This window comes from Apteryx rowi, unplaced genomic scaffold, assembly GCF_003343035.1.
Source record: "Apteryx rowi isolate R43461 unplaced genomic scaffold, aptRow1 scaffold_78, whole genome shotgun sequence".
Taxonomy (NCBI): Eukaryota; Metazoa; Chordata; class Aves; order Apterygiformes; family Apterygidae; genus Apteryx; species Apteryx rowi.
Window position 1 is genome coordinate 1,186,999 of NW_020451071.1, and position 23,877 is coordinate 1,210,875.

At 43.4% G+C, this 23,877-nt stretch overlaps 1 protein-coding gene across 1 annotated transcript in view; it reads right to left on the reverse strand.

Annotated features, from left to right (window-relative positions):
• MTHFD1 (methylenetetrahydrofolate dehydrogenase, cyclohydrolase and formyltetrahydrofolate synthetase 1) overlaps window positions 1-23,877 on the reverse strand; it is a 45,759-nt gene that overhangs the window by 21,514 nt on the left and 368 nt on the right. The window contains exons 2-13 of the mRNA XM_026088687.1: window positions 15,527-15,611; window positions 13,180-13,239; window positions 12,427-12,480; window positions 11,947-12,083; window positions 11,651-11,751; window positions 11,166-11,302; window positions 9,341-9,452; window positions 4,528-4,655; window positions 3,785-3,882; window positions 2,688-2,861; window positions 2,050-2,186; window positions 1,706-1,752 (exon numbers count right to left, since the gene is read on the reverse strand). Of these exons, the coding sequence (XP_025944472.1) occupies window positions 1,706-1,752; window positions 2,050-2,186; window positions 2,688-2,861; window positions 3,785-3,882; window positions 4,528-4,655; window positions 9,341-9,452; window positions 11,166-11,302; window positions 11,651-11,751; window positions 11,947-12,083; window positions 12,427-12,480; window positions 13,180-13,239; window positions 15,527-15,611 (1,270 nt within the window). The remainder of the gene's footprint in view (window positions 1-1,705; window positions 1,753-2,049; window positions 2,187-2,687; window positions 2,862-3,784; window positions 3,883-4,527; window positions 4,656-9,340; window positions 9,453-11,165; window positions 11,303-11,650; window positions 11,752-11,946; window positions 12,084-12,426; window positions 12,481-13,179; window positions 13,240-15,526; window positions 15,612-23,877) is intronic.

The window sequence follows — 23,877 nt, forward strand, 5'->3', positions numbered from 1 at the left end:
GCACAACAGGTTTGACACCTACATTAGCCGAAGAGGCTGCTGCTCCCACGAAGATACCCGAGCTAAATTCAAACTAGCAGCCTTGGGTAGTGACAGCAGTAGAGCTGTGATTGCATAGAGCTCTGCATAAGCTAACCACTCAACCACTCGCACAATATCTTAGGCAGAACTGTAGACTACATACTACACAGTGACACTGCTAGTAGGTTTCTTGGTTCTATTTGATTTAAAGATAGTCTGAGCGAGCTTGCCTCCATGAGTTATCTTGCTGCACTATAGCTATGCTGACAGGAGACTCAGAACATATAGCTTACTTGACAAACAAGAATTATGGCAGGGGAGAGACGGGAGTGGTTAAAACCATCTTTCCTCTGGAGCAGTGCAGTAAAAAAGGAAAATGACATTAGAAAAGGTCATATAACAACAAATCTTAAGATACCACACACTTTGTCAGAGCCTTGCTACTGTGGTCTTAAAAAACAGACAGCTAAAACCAGAGTCAAACTGTCATGTGCTAATTATCAATCCTAATTAGCAAACCTAATTATTGCCCATTCTTATACACGCAACAAGAAACAATTACTATCACCTTGGTTCTGCAGTCCTCACTTTAAAGTTTCTCATTAGCTAAGTATTTTTTGGGACAAAAGCTGCATGCAGAAATATCCAAAGATTTATCAAGGTCATCACTGTGACTAGTAACTCCAGACATTTGCATTTTATAAGGCATGCATTGATTAAAACACCCCCACAAGCCTACAGCGTGTGTAATTCTACCACGTGGGTCATGCTTAAAGAAAGTCCTTTCAGCCAGCTTCCTTCCAAGAGTGGGGCTGTTTCCCACTGTTGCACACAGTTAAGTATTTTGGCTCGTCTTACTAACAGTCACAAACAGGAGAAGGTTGTTTTTCCTCAGTCACATCTCTCATTCACAGATCTTTTGCTACCTGACTAAATCAATCTGCCATCTCCTTAACATTTTTATCTTTTATGGACTTGCCACATCAATCAGAACAAACAGCCCTTTGATCATTTCTGCTTTTCCTCCTAGAATTGCCCTGCATCAGTCAGTGCACAAGAGAGAGCTTCTACAAGCACTCACATGAGAATTGGGGGAAGCACGAGAGCACAGGCCAGCACACATGCCTTTCAGCTCCCTGCCCCCAGACACAGGATTTTACTTGCTGCCAAGTCACGTTAGAAATATGCAAAAATGCTAGTCACCTGCAGGCTAAAGCCTTGGCACTACTGATTCTCATCTTCCCTTTTCCCATCGCATGTTAGTGATCTAAAACATAAGTACACTGAAATAACACACAGAAAAAGTAAGTGACCACTGCTGCTGACAGAATTACTTAGTATGCTTCCAAAATGTAGTGAGTTATTATCATCTTCATTTCAGCACTGAGAAAAGGAAGCACAGGATGTGCTTTGCTCAAGGGGATGCAGCAATTCAGCAGTGGAAAAGGGCAGGGAACAGAGATTCTGAATATCCAGTTCTATGAAGTATTCCCTGACCATGCAGACATCCTTCTGAAGCAAAAGATGATGTCTGTTTTTGAAAAAGGTTTTCTGAAACCAAGCATCTGTTCTTGGACAGCTACACTGGGCCATAAACAAAGAGATTTCATAAATTATCTGACTACAGTATCTCTTGAAAGCCTGCAGGTTATTATGTACAATGAGGCTTTGTATTAAAAATTACCTCTTCCATGGGGATAACCTGAGAATAGCCACCACCTGCAGCTCCACCTATAGAGAGACAATAGTTAAATCATGCAAATAAAGGTGTCCTTAGCCCAGAGTGATATTACATGCATTTTCTTAAGGGTTTTAAGAAGCAGCCTACTGTTGAATAGTTTAGTTAAAGTCTCAGCACAGCAGTTAGGGACAAGACTGAAGAAAATACTCAAAGTTTTTTTTTCTTAAAGAAATGTAATCCTAACTGGGAATTATGCAAAACTATAAGAGCAGAAAAAGAAAAAAATCTATCTCTGAATGCCATCTTTTCCCATTCATTCCAACTGCAAACAACAGAACAACTCATACCTTTTATACCAAAGGTTGGCCCCTGAGAAGGCTGCCGAACACAAGCAAAGACGTTCTGGTGGAGGTGTGCTCCTAAGGCTTGAACAAGACCTATGGTAGTGGTGCTTTTCCCCTCTCCCAGCGGAGTAGGAGTTATTCTGCAGTACAAAGCACAAGAGACACGATGAAGCCTTCGTGGTGGATGAGACTCAAAACACTTACAGGGATAACACAGGCACCAGTGAGTGCAGTTAAGGCCAAATCAAATTCTGGATTGGTTCAGACTTCAGCTAATCTTCAGCAATTGGAAATTGGAATGAGATTGGCATACTATTACACAGCTTTCCTCTAAACCAACTTCTTGGTAACTGTTGGACTAGGAGGACTTTGAATATGATCCAGTCTGCCCTTCATAAATCTTACCTGCAGAGCAAAACAATGAGTGACCAGAAGAGAACTACTAAATCACGTTCCCACTATTTGGCACAAGAGATGATTCTATTTCCCAAACAGACAGATTTTTAGCGATTTGTTAAAACCCAGAGCACCTCACATAGTCACCTGACCAAAGGGCAATACAGTCACAAGCCATGTTGACAGAATTTCTTTTCACCTTGACACCACGTACACAATGTCTCCTCAGTGAGGGAAGTACCTACCCAGTAACAACAACGTATTTGCCATTTGGCTGGTCCTGCAGTCGCCTGAGAGCCGACAGCTGAACCTTGGCTTTAGTTTGGCCATAGAGCTCCACCTCGTCAGGGAGTAGGCCAGCTTCTTTCGCAACTTGGTCAATGGGCTTGGGTATGCAAGATCGCGATATCTCAATATCACTTAAAGAAAGAGAGCAAGGTCAGTTCATAAAACACAGACTTCTCACAGATTATCTGCTTCTGGCAGGCGTGACCCACAAACACCCAATCTGTATTTTAAAAGGGAAGCTTCAGCCTCTCCTAGCTAAATGAATCAACCCCACCAACACTGGTGGCATTAGAATAGGTGCGTGTTCAAAGCAGTTAAAAAAAAAACAGAACAAAACAAAAAACCACACAGAACGCCTTTCTGTAGATACCTTTCATGCTCCCTTATGGCACTTTGCATATTTTGAACTGTTCCTTGGGGGCTTTACACCAACAGCTCCTACGTCAAGGTGCTATGTTTTTGTTATGTCAGACTGAAAAGCTCCCAAAAAAGAACAGTGCCTYGCTACTTGCCGAGTCAGCAATTATATAGCCGGCCCAAGCTATTTTGTGGACATCCATGTTTATGCCTTAATGATATCCATATGACCTGAGCTGAAGTGCACCATTAATGTAAAATGGCAACATATATCATTGGAGCACTGCAAGTTAGTTCTGCTCCCTTAGGAAGGCCTCACAGTGTTTTCTCATACCTCTTTTCAAACTTCAACCTCGGCTGCAATCTGTGTAAATCAACCTCAGAAGGATTCACATGGTCCTATGAAACTAAACACTAGTCCTGTGCTGAAGTGGGGCCCTGGTAAATCTGATGGGCTCTAGGGAAAGGAAGAAATCTATCCAGACACATTATTCTCTCGGGCCAGGCCTATAACTTTGCCATCATTTTACAAAAGAAAGCAGTCAAAAAAACCCCAAAACTCAAAACAAAGCGGTTCATTTCCCAAACAAGCCTGCCAGCAGTACTCTCATGGATGCCCTGTATTATACAAAGCTTGAGAATATAAGGGAATACTATACTGCATGAATACTCCCAGTGGCTTCATTGAAAGCATTACCTTGGAACAGGCATCTTTAGCGTAAGCTGGTTATATCGGATGTTCCATTTTCCAGGCTGGAATTTCTCCAAAAAACGTTGCGCACTCTCCACTGTGCTCTAAAATGAACATGAGAATATACTATAGCAATCACTGCTGTACGAACCACAATGGTTAACACGCAGAGGCTCAGAACGGATTTCCCCTCCCCTGTGTCTCAGTCTGGGATTAACACAAGGTGCTTTGGTTAAATTCACTGCTAAAAATCCAGACTAAGGTTTTGCTTGTGATTTTCTTAAAAAGAAAAAAAACATACATCTTTCAGTGCACTGCTTTTTTTTTTTTTTTTGCATTCTGTGCCAGCAGGCTCTCTTGAGCAAAGCGGAGAACAAGAGGGAGCTGGCTTATACTGTTATTCTCCCCTTTAACCCATCACCTTGTGGATAGTTCTAGAGCTACACACAAAGCTTTATAAAACAAGCCCATTTCTCATAGCTTTAAGAGGCCACAGTCAAAAAAACAAAAAAACCCAGAAACCCAAACCCCACTTCTGTCCTAACATTTCCTTTAAGTACATCTTCTCCCTCAGTTAACTCAATCCAAATTGTTTGAATTAGGACTTGGAAATCCCAATTGGTCTAGACCTTTGYAAAGCAAGAAGGAAGCACAGTTGTTTTTAGCAGTGCGGCAGCGGCCAGCCGCAACGCACCCCAAAAGGCAAATCCAGAGGAAATGACCAGCAGCGTCACAGGCTGTTCACATACCTGCATTAACATGGCCACAGTCATTGGCCCAACGCCACCCGGGACAGGGGTGATGTAGGAAGCTTTTTCCTTTGCTGTACTGTATGCCACGTCTCCTACAACCCTCTTCCCACTGGCCTTTGTGCTGTCTGGGGATTTAAGGAAAAAAAGCTATACAGATCACATTTCATCAAAGCAACAGAGAAGGGAGCACTGACTGATGCGCAAGTCTGTTGGAGTAACTAAATCAGAAGCTGAGTCTCCAGAAGTTGCAAAGAAAAAACTAAATGACAGCACGGGACAAAGCTGTTATCACCAGACTTCACTCCGAGCAGACTGTCAGGGTGCATGCAAACCATCAGGCACCATTTATCCTCAGGCGAGTTAGACCAGAGGGTCTCTCCTTCCCTGAGGATGCAGGTGCTTTCTCGATAGCGTATGCCCCATAGGGCAGTTTGAAGAAGATGCCAAAACAAATGCAGCTTCTGGCAGCAGAGGGACCAAAACCACAGCCCAAGTCTCAGATCTGTCGAGGTGTAAAAGCAAATGAGACATACGGCAGAGATGTCAGCTGAACCATCCTCTCACAACTTCTGCTGTACTGCTCTGAAGAGACAGGACAGCTTCCAGCTTGAAAGCGATATGAACCAAAGGTCTAGAAGATGTGAGAGAACAAACATGGTTTGCTTGTCCCAGAACCCCAGATTGATATTTCCTCTTCCATTCTTGAGGAAATCTAGGCCTTATTATTGAATAAAATCACATGCCTTTACAGAAACTGAAGGCAGAACGTGCTGTGCTTTTCAGTCACTCACTACCTTTCTGATGACGGACCAGTAAACACGGCAGCTCACAGAGACCAGAGTCTCTTGTCTAAACAAACTCCCAGGCAGCTTAAAAGAGCTCCAGCGGAGTAACCTCTTTTCTCTCCGGCAAAAAAACGCCACCCCCTGCTAAGCTATGCAACCTGACAATTCGGAAGCAGATACAGCATTTTTTTCTCCGGTGGTGACCTATTCACTGGTGACCAGGAAAGCTCAGCCGTAAGGAGCGAAAGAGAAAATTCATTAGTAAACTGGTACTGTCATCTAAGAAACTCACCGATTTTAGACACAACATAAAAAAGCCAATTTAAGTTTCTCCCCTAGAGTGGCAGATCCTTATTTCCGTTATGAAGACTCCAGGGAACTTTTTAAGTGGTGTGAAAAAACTGAAGATAGATTTTAATGTTGCTACACTGAAAGATTATATTGCATACAGTAAGCGTATGTTTGCACAGAACATAATCAATAACTTTAACATACATTTGGTGAGAGGGAGGAGTGGAGGAGAAACCAAACTCCTGAACAGCTGAGTACAGTAAAACTGAAGAGCGAACAAAAGCAGCTCCCACCAACACTAATTTTTAGCTGCACTGTTACTGGCAATGAGCAGTTTGGATGTTTTGCTGCGTTTGTGTTTTAAGCAATGCTTTTTTTTTTTTTCTCTCCCCCTAAAGTTCAAAGCTTGAACAACGTCACAGCTGTTAAGCAATGTTTCTACAGCAACTGTCAGCTTTGCTGCCTGAATTGCAGAGCAATCTGGCCTCCCAACCCAGAGAGCAGTTTAATTAAGAATGCAAAAGGAAAATAATATAATTACATTTTCTTCCAAGGATGCCAAGCAAGCTTACCAGTCGCCCCAGCCAGGAAGACTCCAGCCCCAAGAATGAAGAAAACAAATGATGCATTAGGCACTCCAAACACAAACAGCCTGATCTGCTACACAGACACAGTGATGAGCACAAGCCAAAAAAAATAAAAAGAAAAAAAAAATCCATGCCTCTGCTTCCACGCTACATGCCAAGCACTGCTGAGAGAAACTTAGGAGCTACTCAATTACCTTTAAAATATTTTTTTTTGAAGGAAGGCTCACATCAACAGTTTCTGCCTTTCTTATCCCCATAGTTTCACCTCCTCAATACTCATCCTCCTGCTCTTTTAAAAACAAACTAGTTACCGAGCATCAGCAACACTAACTGCTCCCAGTGCCTGCGTGTCTTCCGTGGTCCAGGAGGTTCTCTAGCCAGCTAGAACAGATGATAGAGAGCATCCAGGCACTTTGAGATCAAAGAAACAAAGGACATGCCTACACACATGGGACAGACAGGTATGGTTATCTCCATCTGCCTCCAGAGATGGCTGCATGGGAGATAGCTCTGGTCCAGAAGCTGCTTTCAGGCTAATGACTTGCCCCAGTTTGGCAAGCCAAGGGCTGGAAATGGCTTCCAAGCAAAGTTGCTTCAGTTATCTCCCTCCTGTGTACATGTATCTGTAACATGTTTCTGCTGGACATGTGACTTCAAGGGCATAAGACTATACAYGACCCTCATCTGCACAACATGTAGCCACCTGTTTGCAGGTAGAGAGAATGGGCTGCTGCTTTTTCCGGACATCAGTGGGAATGGTATTTCATGAGGAATTCAACACAATCTGATCTTATAGGCCTATGATGCCAGCTTGATTCCCATTACATGGAGGTCTAAACAGCGCATCAGGTCCTTCTAGTTCATCTGGCATTTGAATTGCATGGCATAGAGATCCACAGAGGCTGATCCTCTTCTGCTGCTCTCATTCCCAATGTCCAAGGTTCCTTGCTGGCTAAGGCTACAAAATCCCATGGCATCGGACGATTCTGAACTGGGTTGCTTCCTTTATCAGAACTCACAGAGGAACACTTTGGAGACTGCCATCTCTGGGAACATCCTCTGTCTGYACTCCTCTCCTTTCCTATAGGAGAGCAATTTCTACAGGCTTGGAATAAGGCATCCAGGACATCTACTGGACTAGTCCTAGCCCTCCAATAGCAGCAGTAGGGAGAGCAAGGCAAACACAATCCAGTTTGGAAAGGGAACATGACACACTTGTCCGCTCTAGGCTTGATATTTCAAGAGGTCCTCTTTCCCTCTCTCTACCCAGAGAGAAAACGAGAAGTTCTGTTCAGCTGTAACACACACGTATGCAAAGCCAGATGTACCAAAATGGGTCTGCCTACTCTGGCCTCCGAACTGGGAGCGTACAAGCCAGCCTCCATTCAAAAGCAAAACAGCTGCATTTGCTGGTGCTACGTAGCTATAACTTTTCTAGCTGCAACTTTGCAAGTCTGCATGAGGCTACTTTGTATGGACATGCCGAATCAGATCACCAGCAGGATCACCTCTACAGGGACTCCCACTGCGAAGACAGGCACATCCAGAAATCTCCTTGTCCTCCAGCTGCAAATCACATCTACGCAGGCACCCAGCTATGGTAAGCTGTAAGGCATTTCCCTCCCAGCATTCAAAGCACAGCCACAGCAAGCGGTAATACTCTTTCTATATAGTGTTGTAGATGGAGAAGCTGGCAAACTTGCTGCCATTCTCCTTGTGTCATTGTAATTCCCATAATTCTGGCACTGGCTTCCCAAAGGATACCACTGAAAACACCTTTTGCAACTTATCAGAAGGAAAGAAGGGGCTAGATAAACTCAGCAGCTTCATAAAACCACGAAAAAGTCAGTGGCAACTATCATTTTAAAATCTGACAGCTTCCACGGTACACTCTCAAGCCCTGACCACCAAGTCTCACAACGCCACCGGCGTGCTGGCATGTAACACCGACTAGGCTAGCTGCACGAGAAGCTCAAATCTTAGAGCACTGCCCGAGGCAGGGGAATTGCAAGAAAACAGGGATGTGTCCTCAGAGATGGAGTCCACATCAGGCCTGAAACAACGGTCATACCTTCATATGTCAGAAACACTATGGTAGTTTTATTTGCAGCATGTTAGTGAGGGAGGCTCCGTTCCACTTTGCTTTGTGCAAATCAGAGGTGGCCCTCTGTTTTTTGGCAAGTTGCCTAAGTTCATCGAGAAATACATCAAGCAACAAACAGCAACAGCAGATGACTTCTTTTAATTTTAATTAGGCAGAGGACTAATGTTTTAAAATGCAACTCAAATGTCAGCTTTGAAGAACGAGACTGCTGAGCAGTACAAGAGAAATTTCTTTACATTCCATTAAATAATGGCAACAAAATGACTGATTAATTATGAAAACTACCTTTTAAAAGCCTTGTGGGTGTAGCGCAGAGATAGCTGGATGGTGACTAATTTTCCATATCATTCAATATCTGTAATTTGGATTTAAAATGAGGTGAAAACAGAAATTGCCAGACCGTCTCCTCCTCCTCCACAAGGAAAAAGTAGCTAAGTGAAATCCTACCCCCAAATCCATTACGTTCAAACACTCTGTTCTATGCCAGAGCCGCTGTCACCAGTACTCTTGCAGAAGCTGTTGTTTCAAGACAACAGCCATTCAGGCCTAAGTTGTTAAAGCTGTGGTTCAACAAATGCACAGCTACTTTAGGAGGCTGCATGCCATTTATGTGTTTCAGACAGAACAGCTTAATCGGATCCAACTGTGCAAACTAATGACAGCAAAACTCCATGCTTATAAGTGACAACAGCAGCACGACTTCACTGTGTAGTTGTGGCAAATTATTTATGGATATTCTGTTGTAATATTTCATAGGCCTCCTCTTTGCCCTACAGATCATCAGCCACCCTGAAGGCAGAAACAAAACTGCTGCTGATCTGCTTCAGAACAGTAGTTCAGACCAACCTTTAAAAAAATTTTTTTAAATTATTTTTTATTATGGCATCTTCAGGGGTTGCCATCATTACCTAAGACAGAGACTTAAAAGAAGAAAAAAGTCCATGTGAAAGAAACACCAAGGAAACAGTATCCATGTACTTACTTAGCAACTGCATTTATATACAAATAAACAAATCCCCACTCTTTATATATTACCCACGCACCTGGCACATGGTTGATTCCACAGTCAATTACAACTGCACCAGGTTTGATCCATTCACCTTTTACCATTTCAGCTTTACCAGCTGCAACCACCAGGATATCAGCTTTAGCAACCTACAAAAAAGGCAAATAAACAACTCTGTATCACATAAGCAGTGGAGAAAGGCAGGACTGCTGCAGCAGCAGCTCAGATCAGCTTAAATTGCAGTGAAACTGTGGGCTCACTAATTGCCATTGGAGAAATGGAGGGGCATTGTCAGCAATTAAAAGTAGCTAGCAGTTCCTTGGCAAAGACAAATTCCCACAGCCAAAAATTACAGCCTGTTTTCACACTCCTACCCCGAACTGTTGCTAGTCAACACTTTAGAACCTCCTCTGAACTCTTCCATGATTCTTAAGTGGATCATACACACTAGTTCTAGATAAAAATGAAAGCGTTCTGCATATTCTAATCTTCCTCTCTTCCATCCTCCCTGCATGGTGAGCCGCTCTTCTCAGTACCCAAAATACACCCAGCACTCACCAGGCAGCAGCCAAGAACAACCTCTGCACAGTACTCTAAGCTGTGCTTCACTTGTAGCAGCACTGTCGTGTGTTTTTTATGTCCAGGACTGTGAAACATGCAACTCCAGGGAATGCCAACTGTAATTCAGCAGCAATATTTGTTTAGACAGTAAGTTTGACAGATCTGGCCATGAAGCTGCTATTAGAAAGTCAGACTAAAGCTCGTTGTCACTTCTTGTGCTGCTTCATTCATGTATGTTTAGGAAGCTGCTACCCCATGGATTTTTTTCTTTTAATCTGTGTAAAGGGAGATATGTTACTTCTAAGATTTCGTTAAGAATTAGCACTTCAATTGTTAATCAACTTAAAGACAGCCTGACTGAACAGCAACTCTATCGCATGAAGCTTTGCGGCATTTCTGAGCTGCCTTGTGAGTTATATTCAAATACACCTACCCCCTTTCCAGCTTTAAACACTTGCCTACAGAGCCTGGCAGTTTTGATTGCTCAACAAAATCCAAGTAGGTGGCAGCACAGCAACACATGCTATTTCTGTCATTCCCACTGCTAAAGAAGAAAATGGTACCAACTCCCAGTCATAGAAAATAGACCTGAAGGAAATTTGGAGAAGATCATTTGGTCCAGCATTTCTCAGCCACTAAAGCAAAAGGCCACCTGGCTTTTCTTTTTCTTTCTTTCTTTTTTTTTTTTTGGGGGGGGGTGGGGAGGAGAAACACATATGATATTTTGCAAGCCGCTACTGGAGATTAGGAAGGGATGATTAAACACTCAGCACCTGCTCACAGAAAGCAGAAGTAATTTTACTATTACAACTACAACCTTCCAATTAAGCACCAAAAATAATCGGGACCCTTGCTGCCAATAATCCCTAAGACACAGCCACCTAAACCAAACAGCCTTAAAGATCAAGGGCAAGTAAAAATTTAAATACAGCTCCCAAGTAAGCTTTTTCTCTTGCGTGAATGTAGGAGTTCCTATAGTACAGACCACTTCTGGTTTGAGTGCTTGTGCGTGAGAATGATGCATGCACACATCCCACCTTCAGTGTTCAACTAATGGAAGTCTGAGTCAGCACACAGCACAAGTCTCGCTTCAACCCAGCATTAACCCTACTGCAGTACAAAAAAAAATAATTAAAAAAAAATAATCATACAACCATGCAATGAACAGGACTGGGGAACTGTTTCAGATGGAAAACAGCCCAGGTCCAGCTACTTAGACCACACAGGGTAGTAATGAGCAGTTGGTTGCACTGGCTTGCAGCAGCTAAAACTGGAGCCTAACACATCCATGCTGTCCTTACCTCCTCAGCCAGCGTCGAGGTCTTTGAATGGCAAGTGGTTACTGTTGCGTGATTCCAGAGCAGCAGGTCATGCATGGGAGCACCGACAATCTTACTGCGGCCAACCACTACAGCTCTTTTTCCTGCAACTTGGATGCCTGTAGCACAGAAAGCAAGTGTTATGATAAAAGTAAAAACAGGTCAGCGTACATCCCAGCACCAACAAATTCAAACAGGTCTGAAGTTTTTGGTCAGTTGAAATCTGGCTGTTACCTCAGGATACTATTTTTCTCCTGGGCTGTGTGTGATAGGGGCTTTGAGAGTTGGGAGGAAGGAAGGGAGGAAGGACAGCTTTAAAACCAGCTCTTTTCCTATCTGGAATGACAGAGGTGAAATGGGGCATCTCAACAAAAGCTGCCATGCAATACACAAAGGCATCAATGTACCCTGCAATGTGCACAACTTCTCACTGAAGACTAGCGTACTCATGAATAATGAATCCTTACCTGTCTGCCTGATAAGTTCCATGCATCCTTTTGGTGTACAGGGAATAAAGCAGTCTCCAAGGTCCCCTCTGGAGAGTTTCCCAGCATTGATGCTACTTAAGCTGTATTTTGAAAGAAAAAAGGACAATTAAGATTCCCAGCCTCAAGATCACACAGCTTCCAAAATACCAATATTTATGCTAATCCACTTAAAAAAAATTAATTTGCTTCAGAATTCAGAAGTCATTCAAAAGAAAAAAAAAAATTCATTCCAGAGTAGCTGTCATGCTCTCTGCTCTCCAGTGAAGTTAGCTTACCCATCTACATCCTTCTCAGGTGCAACAGCATTGGTTATTTTCTCTGTATTGATGGGTTTATCAGAGTCGAGTGGCAGCTGCACTATAAAGCCATGAACAGCAGGGTCTCCATTCAAAGAGGCAATGCACTTGAGAACCTACAACAAGGAGAGACCAAAAACCTGATGGATGATAAACTAAAACAAGACCGAGGCAAGGGAAAAAAAMCCCACAATCCTCTCAATTAAGAGACACAGTCAGTGTATTTAGTTCTTCCACCCAAGAGTATAAATCACTTGTATTTGTTTCTTTTTAGAAGTATACCTGTTAAAGTCTCTTAAAAAAATAAAAAAAATAAAAACCAACTGGTTTCAGTTCTTTTGTTGTAAGTTAGTATTTTAGGACAAGAAGTCTTTTTTATAAAATCAGATGGCAAAGCTAAGAGTTCATCTTTTTAGCTCAAAACCAAAATTAAGTATTCTTCATTACTATGTCACTTACCTCAGCTTCTGTTGCTGTGTTTGGCAGTTTTATGTGATTGGCACTGATCCCAATCTGCAAATGAGAATACCCACAAGTCATCTGGTTTCTGAACTGACATGAGAGACTGACCTCGACATTCTGTCACTCCAGCCCACCCTAAGGTAGATTCTCTCATATTTCCCAGGTCTATCTCCATTTCCTGTGGCTATAGTCGTATTATTTGGAAATACCATCAATGAAAGATTAGTGCTTTGCCTAGACAGACTGGTCTGTATCTCTACTGTCCCATTCAACTTCTGGAATGAACATCATCCTGTTGGCTTGACAGCATACTGCTCTCCAAGGTCAGCAGAGGAGATGCCAGCTATCCCCTAGGGAAACAGGGACTCATCTATGTTTCCAGTCGTGCTGTAGGATGTAATGTACCCTTCAGTGATTGATGCAAGGCAACTGCAGGTACATCAACAAGGTACAGAGGGAAGATGAGCGCATGGCCATGGGTCAGGACAGACAAAACAGCAGTACTTTAGGCATGTGGAATTTAAGAGTTGATTATACCAAACATTGCACCAACCACACTGTCGTTACTGGAACAGAACACATGGCTAAGTCTCAGGTTACCCATCTACACTCTTTCCTTATAACAAGGAATTCAGGCCAGCACTGGTTTCTTCGATACAGGCAGAGCTTAAACAAAGCTATTTGACTCTCAGGCTTTTTTCCCATGTTCAGACTTGGCCAACCATTGGAAGGCTAGAGTTTGGGCATTACCTCAGCAGCAGCTTTCAGCTTCATATTAATGTAGAGGTTTGAATCATCCCGATTTCCAACCTAAGGTTGAAAAAGACAGTTGGGTCACACCACACAGTAGAGACAGTCACAGGCTGAGATGGGCTTAACCCTTGGCTTCCTCTGTCTGAGCTACACCAAGCAGACAGAGGTATTCTTGAATAACTGTAAAACACACTGATACAGGCTATAGACAATCTGGCTAACAGGGAAGTGTCCTTTCAAGTAAAGTGTATCTAAAGAGAGGCTGTCTGATCTCCTAAATAAACAGCATTTACAGCTGTTCAAAAACCTTAGAAACACAGAGCTCTCCAGAGCAGAAAAACACCTGCTTGTCATCTCTTCTGAGAGGTTTAAATGTCCAGTTAATTAACATGATCAGCAGGTGCTTATAATATCCAATTATCTGATTAAGGTTTTCAGAAAAGTTGGGCCTCTTTGATACCTAGGAATTTAGAAATTAGATACCTAAGAAAAACAAAACAAGAACAAAGCGATGCACAAAATGCTTCAAAAGAAAGCAGCAAGTAGAACTGAAGCCTGGCATTACTGGGCGATTACAATACCACATTTCAAAAGACTGCTTGAATTATCCAGTATATTTTGCTAAAGGTAATACTCCTTGTAACCACAAGGAAATGAGGGACAAATGGGAAAAACCTGGTAAGCATACACTTGAAACCCAGTTTGCTCATACTTGGAAGCTATCCCTAGTTCTCACACAAAATACAAGCTGCAGGGGTGACTGCATTGCCTTATCACTGCACTGGTTCTTCTTCCCTACACAAAGGGGCTGTTTCCACTTTACAGTCKGCTGTGTTTAGGAAAGGGTATACCTCATACAAGAGGGAAAAGATGACAAATAGAGATGGCAGCAGGAGATGTCAAAAAAAAGACCATTTATAGTGTGCAAAAGAGAACATGCTTGACTACAGGACAAAATCCAAGATTAGTCGACTTATTCTCTCAGCTCAGAGGACATCAGCCACATCCCAGGAAAGGGGAACATAAGTGTGTGCAGTGCTATGTATCAGAAACAGCTAATTCTCCTGATGTAGACAGCTGAAAAATAGACAGATGAGAATCAGTATCAGGAGATAAGCTTCCCCAACCACAGACTGTTAGCTTGAGAAAGAGCTTTGGCTTGAAGAGCCAAAGAGCAAACAGGTCACAAAAGACTAATTACTCCGAGACGCCCAGGACTGATGAGAACCCAGGCCAATCAAGAAAAGACTTCAGTAACACTAGCAGAAAGGCATTTATGAAGACAGTTTCCAAGGTCAGCAGTTCAGCAAATTCCACCAAAGCATCCCATACTACACTTTAAATAAAAGACTTCCCCCTTCCTTTTATCCGGCTGAAGACAAGATGTCTGCAGAGATAATCTCCTTGAAGCTAATGGAAAACAAAACCAAGAAGGAAAGAACCAAATTTGTTCCTGGCATTGTAGGGGAGCGTTTAGTTTGTACACTATAGTGGTCTGAGCACTGGAATCCAGAGACAGGTACCAAGAACTTTTCAGGAGTCCAAAATAGTAAATAAGAACAGAAGCCACTTCTGCAAACAGCCTCTTTCGACCCATCAGTTCTCTGTGCCCACATAGTTCTTTCCTGCTACATGACAGTTGCTACTGCTAGTCACCTTCTGATCTAAACAGCTGACCAAAGAGCTTCCATTTTTCACAGCTGCAAGGAAAAAATCCACTTAATTCTGTGAAACACACAGGCCCAAAGCCTGCACTGACAAGACTGTTTTTTTTCCCCCTCCGCAAACACTTCTGCATAGATGCTAGCATTTAATCAAACTTATGACAGACATCAAATCCAGCAATGCGATTTTGTTCCATCCCTGCATTGAAACTCTTCTTGGCCAGTTTTTTTTTTTCCCCCTCCACGTTCTCACATAACAGCAGACCAAATCCCTTAATAAACCTCCCAGCTCTAAGATTTCTGGTACAAACATGTCTCAGAGCTGACAAACTTTGGGGCTTACACAAATGCAGACTTGGAATAGACTCTACTAGCACTGCTTCCTGTTCAAAGGCAAATTTTTCATCATTTCACAAACATAGCAGTCCAAACACAGAATGACAAATGTTAGAGGGGAGAGAAAAAAAAAAAAAAGAAAAAAAAAAGAAAGATTGTTTCTGGGCCCCAGTAACTGGCAAAATGCATCACAGAGCTGTGTTAACATCCCACATGGAACTCAGCACTTTTGTTCATTATAAAGCATTGCCATTTTGCAAAACAGTTTCGGTGAAGCTGATCAGCTGCCCACTTACTACTGTGAAGTGACACAGATATTCTGTAGTTATTAAAGAAAATAATACCTGCAAAATTGCGAGTCCTGGTCTGAAGCCGGGGAATTTCTCCTTCATCTCAGCAACTTGCTTCTTTAGTCTCTCTCTCACTTGTCTGAAGAGCAGAGAGAGAGGAAAAAAAAAAAAACCACAACAAGGTAGAAGTTAGCCAAGGGTCTGAATTCTCATACAATGGTAAATCAGGAGTTGAAAAATCTACATATGGGCAGACTGGCAAATGCACGCTTATGCCTTGAGTACACAAGTCCCAGAGATCCCCAAATAAGATGAATGTCCATAACTGACTAAGACACTTTGGAAGTGTCATCCAAACTATTTTATTTTATTTTTTTTAAAGTCCACTTTGTGCTTCTCCTCACATAGCAGTCACGCAGGATACAAGGAGAAAAAGGTACAAAATACAGCATAGAAATTCCTGGGACTTGAAACTCTCTACTCAAAAGTGAATCACCTTTCTGTACACCCATCTGCCACAGGCACCAGTCACAACATTGCCGTACATGCTGTCCTGGCAAAGGACAATGAATCTACAATGGCAAAACTCTAGAAAATGGCTAAACAAGAGGTCCCCAAGGATACATCATCGCTACATTTGGCCAATAATATTTGTTTCCATTTCATGTCTCGGTGTAACCTTGCTGTGATGCGCTGCAGTCCCACAGTCACCCTCCTGCCTCCAGCCTGCTTCTGCACTTGCCAGCATGCATGCAGGACAATGTCCCCATCCGAGCGCTTCCGAACACAGCCAAGATTTTTCCATGTGAACACAAGGAGAATGGGAGAGAAAAGTGAAGCAGTGATCAAAGTGAGCTAAACCTTGGTACACTGCTCAGGTTAACCCTTCAGTGAAGACATGTGCAAAGACACAGTTATCAAAATACAGCTTCAAGATGGGAGCACGAGAGGATTCACCGATTAATTAATGGTCTCCTTGTGCTCATCTACCCTCAAAACAGTAACCATGAGGTCTGCTACTTCCCAAGTAGAACCAGACTTCCCAGACTGAAGAAGATGCTGTTGCTGCCAGTTGGTTAAAAATGCAGCAAGGACATTGAAACAGAGGAAGTAGTTGATTCCACCTGGGAGACTGCAGTTCCTGCCATTTAGGGGAAATCCAGGAGGACAAGTAGCCAAGCAAGCCAACTCTATCCTGCAACTATAAGAAAATATAAATACATAATATTATATATAAATATAAATCAGAAATGCCAGAGGCAAGACGAAAGGGAACCGGGAACAGCAGGCTGCTCTGCTCTGTTGCAACCCAGCCACACTGTTCCCAGGGGATTGTCGCAGCTGGCCCAGCCGGAAGCGGTCCTGAGGCTGTTCTTGCTCGCTTCTCAGGGGAACGACCCGGCCGCCTGCCAGCCCATGCTGTGCCCCAAATCACACATCTCTCCTGCTGCATCCCGAATCACATGGTCAGAGCCCAGCTGCACCTGAGGTGCTGGTTCAGAGTACCTATAGGTGTCTGCTTCTGGTCTAGCTGTTCAAATCCCTTCTCTTAACAAGAAGTTTTGGTAAAAGAGGTTGTTCTTCATCTTACTTCAGAAATAATTCCTAGGCCTCCTTTAGCTATCACCTCTGTAAGACTTGACACTAAGACTGACTTTCTATGACACCATTTTTTGAACTCACTAGCCTTGTCCTATCAGTTCTTCATGCTGAAGTGGCAAAAGTTCATCTGCTGGGTAGCAAAAACCCCTACTACCTCTCCTTGCACTTCAGCTGTAAGCCCCTGGGGAAGGCACTAACACTACAGCTGCTGACATGATACGGCCATAATAACGACACAGCCACTGCAAGTACCATCAGAAACCCACTGTGCACAGCCTCTAAGCCGGTGCCGTGGGCCAGATCTTTGAGGGAGTTATTTCTGAGAACAGCCACTGGTAACTACATGCAGTGGAGGCAACGAGGTAAATAGCACTGGACTGTGACCTGCAAGCAAGAAGAAATGCAAACAAACATCAAATGTATCATGATTTGCAATGTGATAAAGCTCTCATAAGGGACAGTCAGCTGGAAAGGGTCTCAGATCTGGGTTTTACTTTTAATCTGGTCTCCTCTGTGGAGGAGAAATAGTCCAACTTGGGGGTCTAGTTTCCCCTCTCTCCTCTGTGTAGCAGGGCTATGATATGCTTTTACCCCCAGCAGCCATGACTGCTCACATATTATATTACTGCCATCTTCTGTAATTAGGCACTAGCTCATTTCTCCTTCAGCTACAGAAGAAAGGTAACAAACACACGAAAAAGTGGTGCTGCCAGCACTGATTTGGTTTCAGAGCCTTGAAGAGAGAAATCACTTGTTAGATGGCCACCTAGCGTTAATTAACTACCACTGCTCTCTAGATACAAGAAAAGCCACAGAGGTTTGAAAGAAAATTCAGTTAAAAAAAAAAAATCCTTATTTTAACTCTGCAGAGTTATAAATATATTACAAAATAATCTTTGCAAGCCAGCAGCTATTTAGTGATATAGTTTGCAAAATCAGATTGTGCCTTATAAGTCTTCACAAAGATTAAGAATTCATATTGACAAATTATTAACGGCATTTTTATTATCAATACAAAACACTTTCACTTTTCAAACACAAATCTGCACTTCATTGCACATGGTGGTTCCTCCAAAAGCCTTCCCTGGGACACTAAGCCCCCTCCTGTGTGCGTAAGCTGTTGCACAAACAAGCTCACACTGCAAACAAGGGTCCAGGGTCCACCCAGGTTAAGGACAGCACACGACTCTGAGCATACAAGGAAAAAGCCAGCTCCAAAATTAAAGAATCTGTTGGCCCTTTTCTCCCTAAACTGCAGCAGTGAGCTGAATTTCATTTTATCAAGTGAATTTCCTAGCAGAGGGCAGATCACCTTCCTCCAGCTCTGCTGCAAGTGGAGGGAGGAACACAGCTCCCATCCCTCTGCAGGCAGACCCCACCGCCATTCCCGTGGGATTCGGTACATGCAATGGCGTGGATGGTTGGGGTGTGAGCATCCGCAACCCCAAAATGAAGACCACACCAGGCTGTGTTTCTGACCCGTCCATGGAAAATAAGGTCCAGGGTCTGTGTGAATAATGTCAAAGAGATGAGTGAGCAAATGTTTCCTTTAGAGATGATGACGCTTCAGAAGACGTCTGCCTCCGAAGAGGAGGGTTTGGCCTCCTCTCCTGCATCACAATCTTCCAACAAAGGTTTCAGAGGTAGTTCAGGTGTTTCTCTTGCAGCCTCCCACCCTGACAGGGCACACTTTCCCTTCTCAGACACAGATCTCACTATTACGACCCATGCATTTATCAACTCTAGATTACAGTCTCCACCAGAGCACTTCAGGTTAAAACTTGACACCTCTGTCCTTTCAGGTGGCAGAGGCTGACCTCCCAGACAGTTCGCTACACAACACCGAACATGGCAGCGCACGCATCAGAAGCAGTCCTGCTGCAGCCCTCCAGAAATGGCTGTATAAGGCTGAGGGTTCTCCCTAGGTCCTCCACTGCCTTGGCCAGGGCTGCTGTCCCTCAGGCAGACTTGTCTTTGGGAAATGACACCACTTGCGCCACAGTTAGGGGAAGATGAAGTATGCAGTTTGATTTACTAATGTCCTCACCCAGGTCTCTGCAGTCTGTAGCTTTCTGAGCACTGAACAGTTAGTTTGAGAGCACAGTGAGAGTTCCTCATTGAGCTCCAGGCCACGTCCTGCTAAAGTACACGCTCAGTGGCATCTGTTGCAGGTATCTCCTGTGCTCCTGTGGCCATTCCTCCTTACAGCCTGCAGCACTGCCCCCGCTCACTTTTTTGCCCCCAGGAAAGACAAGCTTCCCTTTCTCCAAACAACCATGGCACCATGTCCTAACTAGCATGGGAACTGCTTAACCTTCAAATACTGCAAAGAACCTATATAAGTACTATTACTCTTCCTACGGTCCAAGCCAGCGTGCCATAAAACAACATGCTGGGAGCCCAAAGAACAGAGAAGAATCTGGATCAACAGACAGTCACTCTGTACCTCAAGACCAGTTCACAGGAGCCTCTTCTGGGAGGATTCACAGGTTGGCTCCCCCAACAGAGTGACGCTGGAATGGAAATGCCTTGGGAAAGTCTACCCAGTTGCTGCTGGTATTCAACAGAGAGCCATYTGAGGGAAGGCACTGTTCAGATGACAGAGCTGGAATCAGCTGACAAGTCTCCTGATCTCTTGTCTCAGGTACCACCACCACTGCACGACCCTGGCACACTGTCATCATCTCCCAGAAGTATCTGCTTCTTTCTACAACTCCTTCACTCCCAAGGGTTTTAACCACTCTTTTGGTTGCATCAGCTCAAATACTTACACAGCCACTCCTCAGGCTAGAAAAACATATGAAGATGCTTTTATTTTTTAAATAGAGGTTTTTATACCTCATTCAGAACATTTGAYCAGGAAAGGCCACAAAACAGCTGACCTGAGGAAACAATAAGCCATAGGGGTAGGGACAGGCAGCATATAAGGAACCTCTCAAATGTGGTTGGCTGCCAAAAGAACAATGGAGTTTTAAAATTCTTGTAAAGCAGAGTCTTTAACACTTACCCAAAAGGACTTGCCCCAAACATGTTAGGAGACCATCAGCTGATGTTGGACACCCGTGCTGCAACACCAATCACACCAACCAGGACTGCATCCCAAAAAGGCTACTAAATACAGCACCCAACAATTTAATCACGGGACAAGGGTAACAGAAATAGATAAGGACTCAAACCATGTTTGTGTGGCTGCAAACAATATTTCAGGCCTTATCTACAATGGTCTTTGTTGACAAAGATTGTTAGCAAGATTTTCTTCCTTCCACAGGCAGTCCCTTGCACATGCTTTTTCCCCAAGGACTCTCCCTTTCCATGTAGCTTGGTGCTGATGTGCAGAGAGCACAGCACTGGGGCCCAGCTGCCCAGTAGAGTTGTTTGTTTTTTAGCTTGTAACCTCTTTGAAGCAGGGTCTATTTTTTCAGTTTGTGTTTGTACAGCATCTGACACAATGGGTTCTTGCTCATATTTGGGGCTGCTCAATGGCATGGGACTGTACTGGACCATGCAATTCACATTAGCTTATTAAATCTAGTGTGGTATCTTCAGTGCATGCCTGAAACCTCCTAGGTAGGATCTGGTAAACCAGATCTCACAGACATGAAGATTTTTCAGTCCACACTAGGCTTAGCTTGAGTTTCCAAAGCAGTGCCATAAAATCGTTGAGTCCCGGTCTGGAAAAGCTACGGGGTGGTCTTTACTGCACTGTTACCTCCAATTACAAGTTTAGCCTGATCATCACTGTGTCCAGTACTTTAACCTCAAAGCACTAGGTCACCTATCCCTAAGGGCTGGGCGGGGTGTTCAGAGTTCTCCCTGCCATCACAATTTATCAGCCACTAATCCAGACCAGGATTGCTGCTCCATTCCTGGTGCTATTCACCAATTTAAGCCAAGCTCAGGGCTTTCAGAGTGGATGGGGCGTTTTCTAAACCTAGGCTACTTTGGGGGAAATGACTGAACATACTGCTTACTGCAGCAGAGGTAAGCTGTAAGAAAAAGCTACTCCAATGGTTTGCTCTGAGTATCTACTTCAGATACAGAAACAGAGAAGTTTTATTGTAAGGCAGTAATTAAAAAATAAAAGGTTGAGCATACTGCTTGTTGATTTCCTCTAACTCTCCATGTTCTGTATACTTAAAGCACTGTCCTTCTGACTTGGATTAATCCACTATTTACCATACTGTTACACAATAACTCATCTTTTGCAACTCATTTGCCCATGAGGAAAATTGTACTTGCAGCAAAATCTAAGGCTGAATTACCAAAAAGCTACTCAGAGCTAACTAGCCAGCTCTCAGTATCTCTCASCAACTGTTCAGGTATTAGAATCTGTTTCTACTGAAAGAAACAGCCTTAACAAAAACAGCATTAACTTTAACATCAAAATCCTACACACAAAACAGTGCCTGCTGTTCTGTATGCTGTCCTCCCCATGTAGTTGCATGCACAGCATAAAACTACATTTCACTAATCTCACAGATAATACTCAGAAAAACTACTGACTATGACTACTTTCTTTTGTACCTTTTCTGAGCCTTTCAAGACTTTCTATGTACRAACTAGCCTTATCTTCCCAGCAAGTTTTGCTTATTTTTGTAGGGGTCTGCTACATAGGAACAAGGAAGCGCTCTCTCTCTCTGTGCTTCTCTCTTTTTTTCCTCTCTCTCTGTGTCATACTCACACACACACACACAATTTTTCCCTCTCTTTAAATATGTTTCACAAAAATAATTATGTCACTATTTACCTGATTTTTTTCCCCCAATAACTGACACAAATGAATTAGGAACTTCCTTCACGTCTCTCTGGAGAAAAGGTGCTTGGTGGCAGGAGAAGAAAGCTCAAAATACTTAAGTTTTCATTTAAAACACACACAGAAACCTAGAAATTTGCAGCTGGAACACTACTGATAGATTCACCTCATCTGTTAATATTTGACTGACTTGCAAACAACCCCTTTTATTGGTTAAAGGATAAAGTAACAGACAAAAAACCTCTACAAGATAAGTCACTGAAGAAACTGTGCAGTTGACTATGAGGTCAGAAATACCCACTTTATAAAACAGACAATTCAGCTGAAAATTCCTAGAAATACCACATGCCTATCGTTTTTTCTACTGACAGACTCTTGGCCTGTGGGTGTATTCCAGACAGTAAGAATTCTCTGGATTGCTATTTCTCTAGAGGACCTGGAAGAAAAAGATACCTGCAGGGTATATAGTCCATTTCCTCATACCTCCTTGAAGTACTCCACTAGCAAAAAGGAGAAATACCTAGGGCCCAGTTTTGTAGAGCACACTATGGTTTTGCTATACTGGACATAAACATAGCAGGAATAAAGAAACTGAAGGAGGGCAATTGTACAATTGCAATTATTTTTCCATTTTGAATGGTCTTCAGGTCAAGACTGGATGCCTCTGAGATATGTTTCAGCCAAACACTTCAAAATTTCACTGGAAACAACGTAATCCTTTCTCCTCTATGCATCTATTAAAACCATATGCCTCTTCCTAGGTGTTTGCCGATCACAAAGATCCTAATCTCTGAAGTTGCTAATGTAATTCAGAAAACAAGCAGCAGAAGAAATGAAATATCTCCCCACTGTATCTACAAATGTAAAACAAACAAACAAACACAAACAAAAAAGAACCATACTGTCAAGGAAGCTAGAAGTTTTACGGTGAATGGTTGGGATATCTATAAAACATACTCGTCCTACCTAAATTACTACCTTTCCTGATTTCTTGTCAGTCTAAAATTGCAATAACGTGTAGCTTGCAAGGGCCTACTACGCTTCAGGGGCAGTTTCTATGCCAGAGAAGGGAAATCTGCAGTAGGCAAATCACTGAGCTCTACCAGTACCAGACACAAGGCACGCAGGACTCGCTGGCTTCAAGACTTGCCAGAAGCACGATGGTCTAATGACGCACACAAGTCTGAGACTGAAGTACCCAAATTATCATTCCAGTAACTGGCTCAAAAATTACTGGGTGAAAAATATGTGAGCAGCCTTTTGTCGTGGATATTCAGATCATTTTAGGCCTAGTTTCCAAACATTTGAGGCCTAGTTTTTAGAAATGCTCCGCTGTCAGTCAGAGGTAGATGTGTTGCACTCAGCAACACCTAAAAGCAAGCCTGTGTTTAGTAGCAGTAGGAAAAATAAGCAAACTAAAATATACAGCACCGTCTGACCTATACTCAGGGCTTGCCAGCCGAATAGAAACCAAGAAACAGAGGGAAGCCTTTTCCTTTAGGATCAGGCAAACCCTTCAAGTATCTTTGGCAGGGCACATGGTGAGATCCATCTTAACATTGTCCAATATATGGATTAACTTTAAAAAGGTGTGACCAACACTTGTATAACATGAAAAAAGAGATCTTGTCTAAACAAGTTCTCAACTTCTGCTGGTGAAGGATCCTAAAAGCAGAGCACAAAACACCTAAGGCTAGAGGTCAACCAGTCATTTCACCTCGCCACAGGCCACCTGCCCAGGCGCTCCTCTCCGCGCCGTGAAGGATGCTGAGCAGCCCCAAGCCGTTCCCCGGGGCTGGTCCGGAGGGAGCCGCAGAGAACAAAGCAGACAGGATAGGCTGAGCTTTTCGGGGACAGCGTGACAGTATTTTAAATGCTTCTGCAGACCCTTAAGCATATTATTTCTCCCTAGGCTGCTCAATAACTTCCACTGCTTCCAGCCCAGAGGCTGTGCTGTGAACACAACGCCAACGCCTGACAGCGCACCCCGAGCCCCCGACCCCGGGGCTCACAGCGCGCCGAGGCCGCCCCGGCCCCGGCCCCGGCGAGC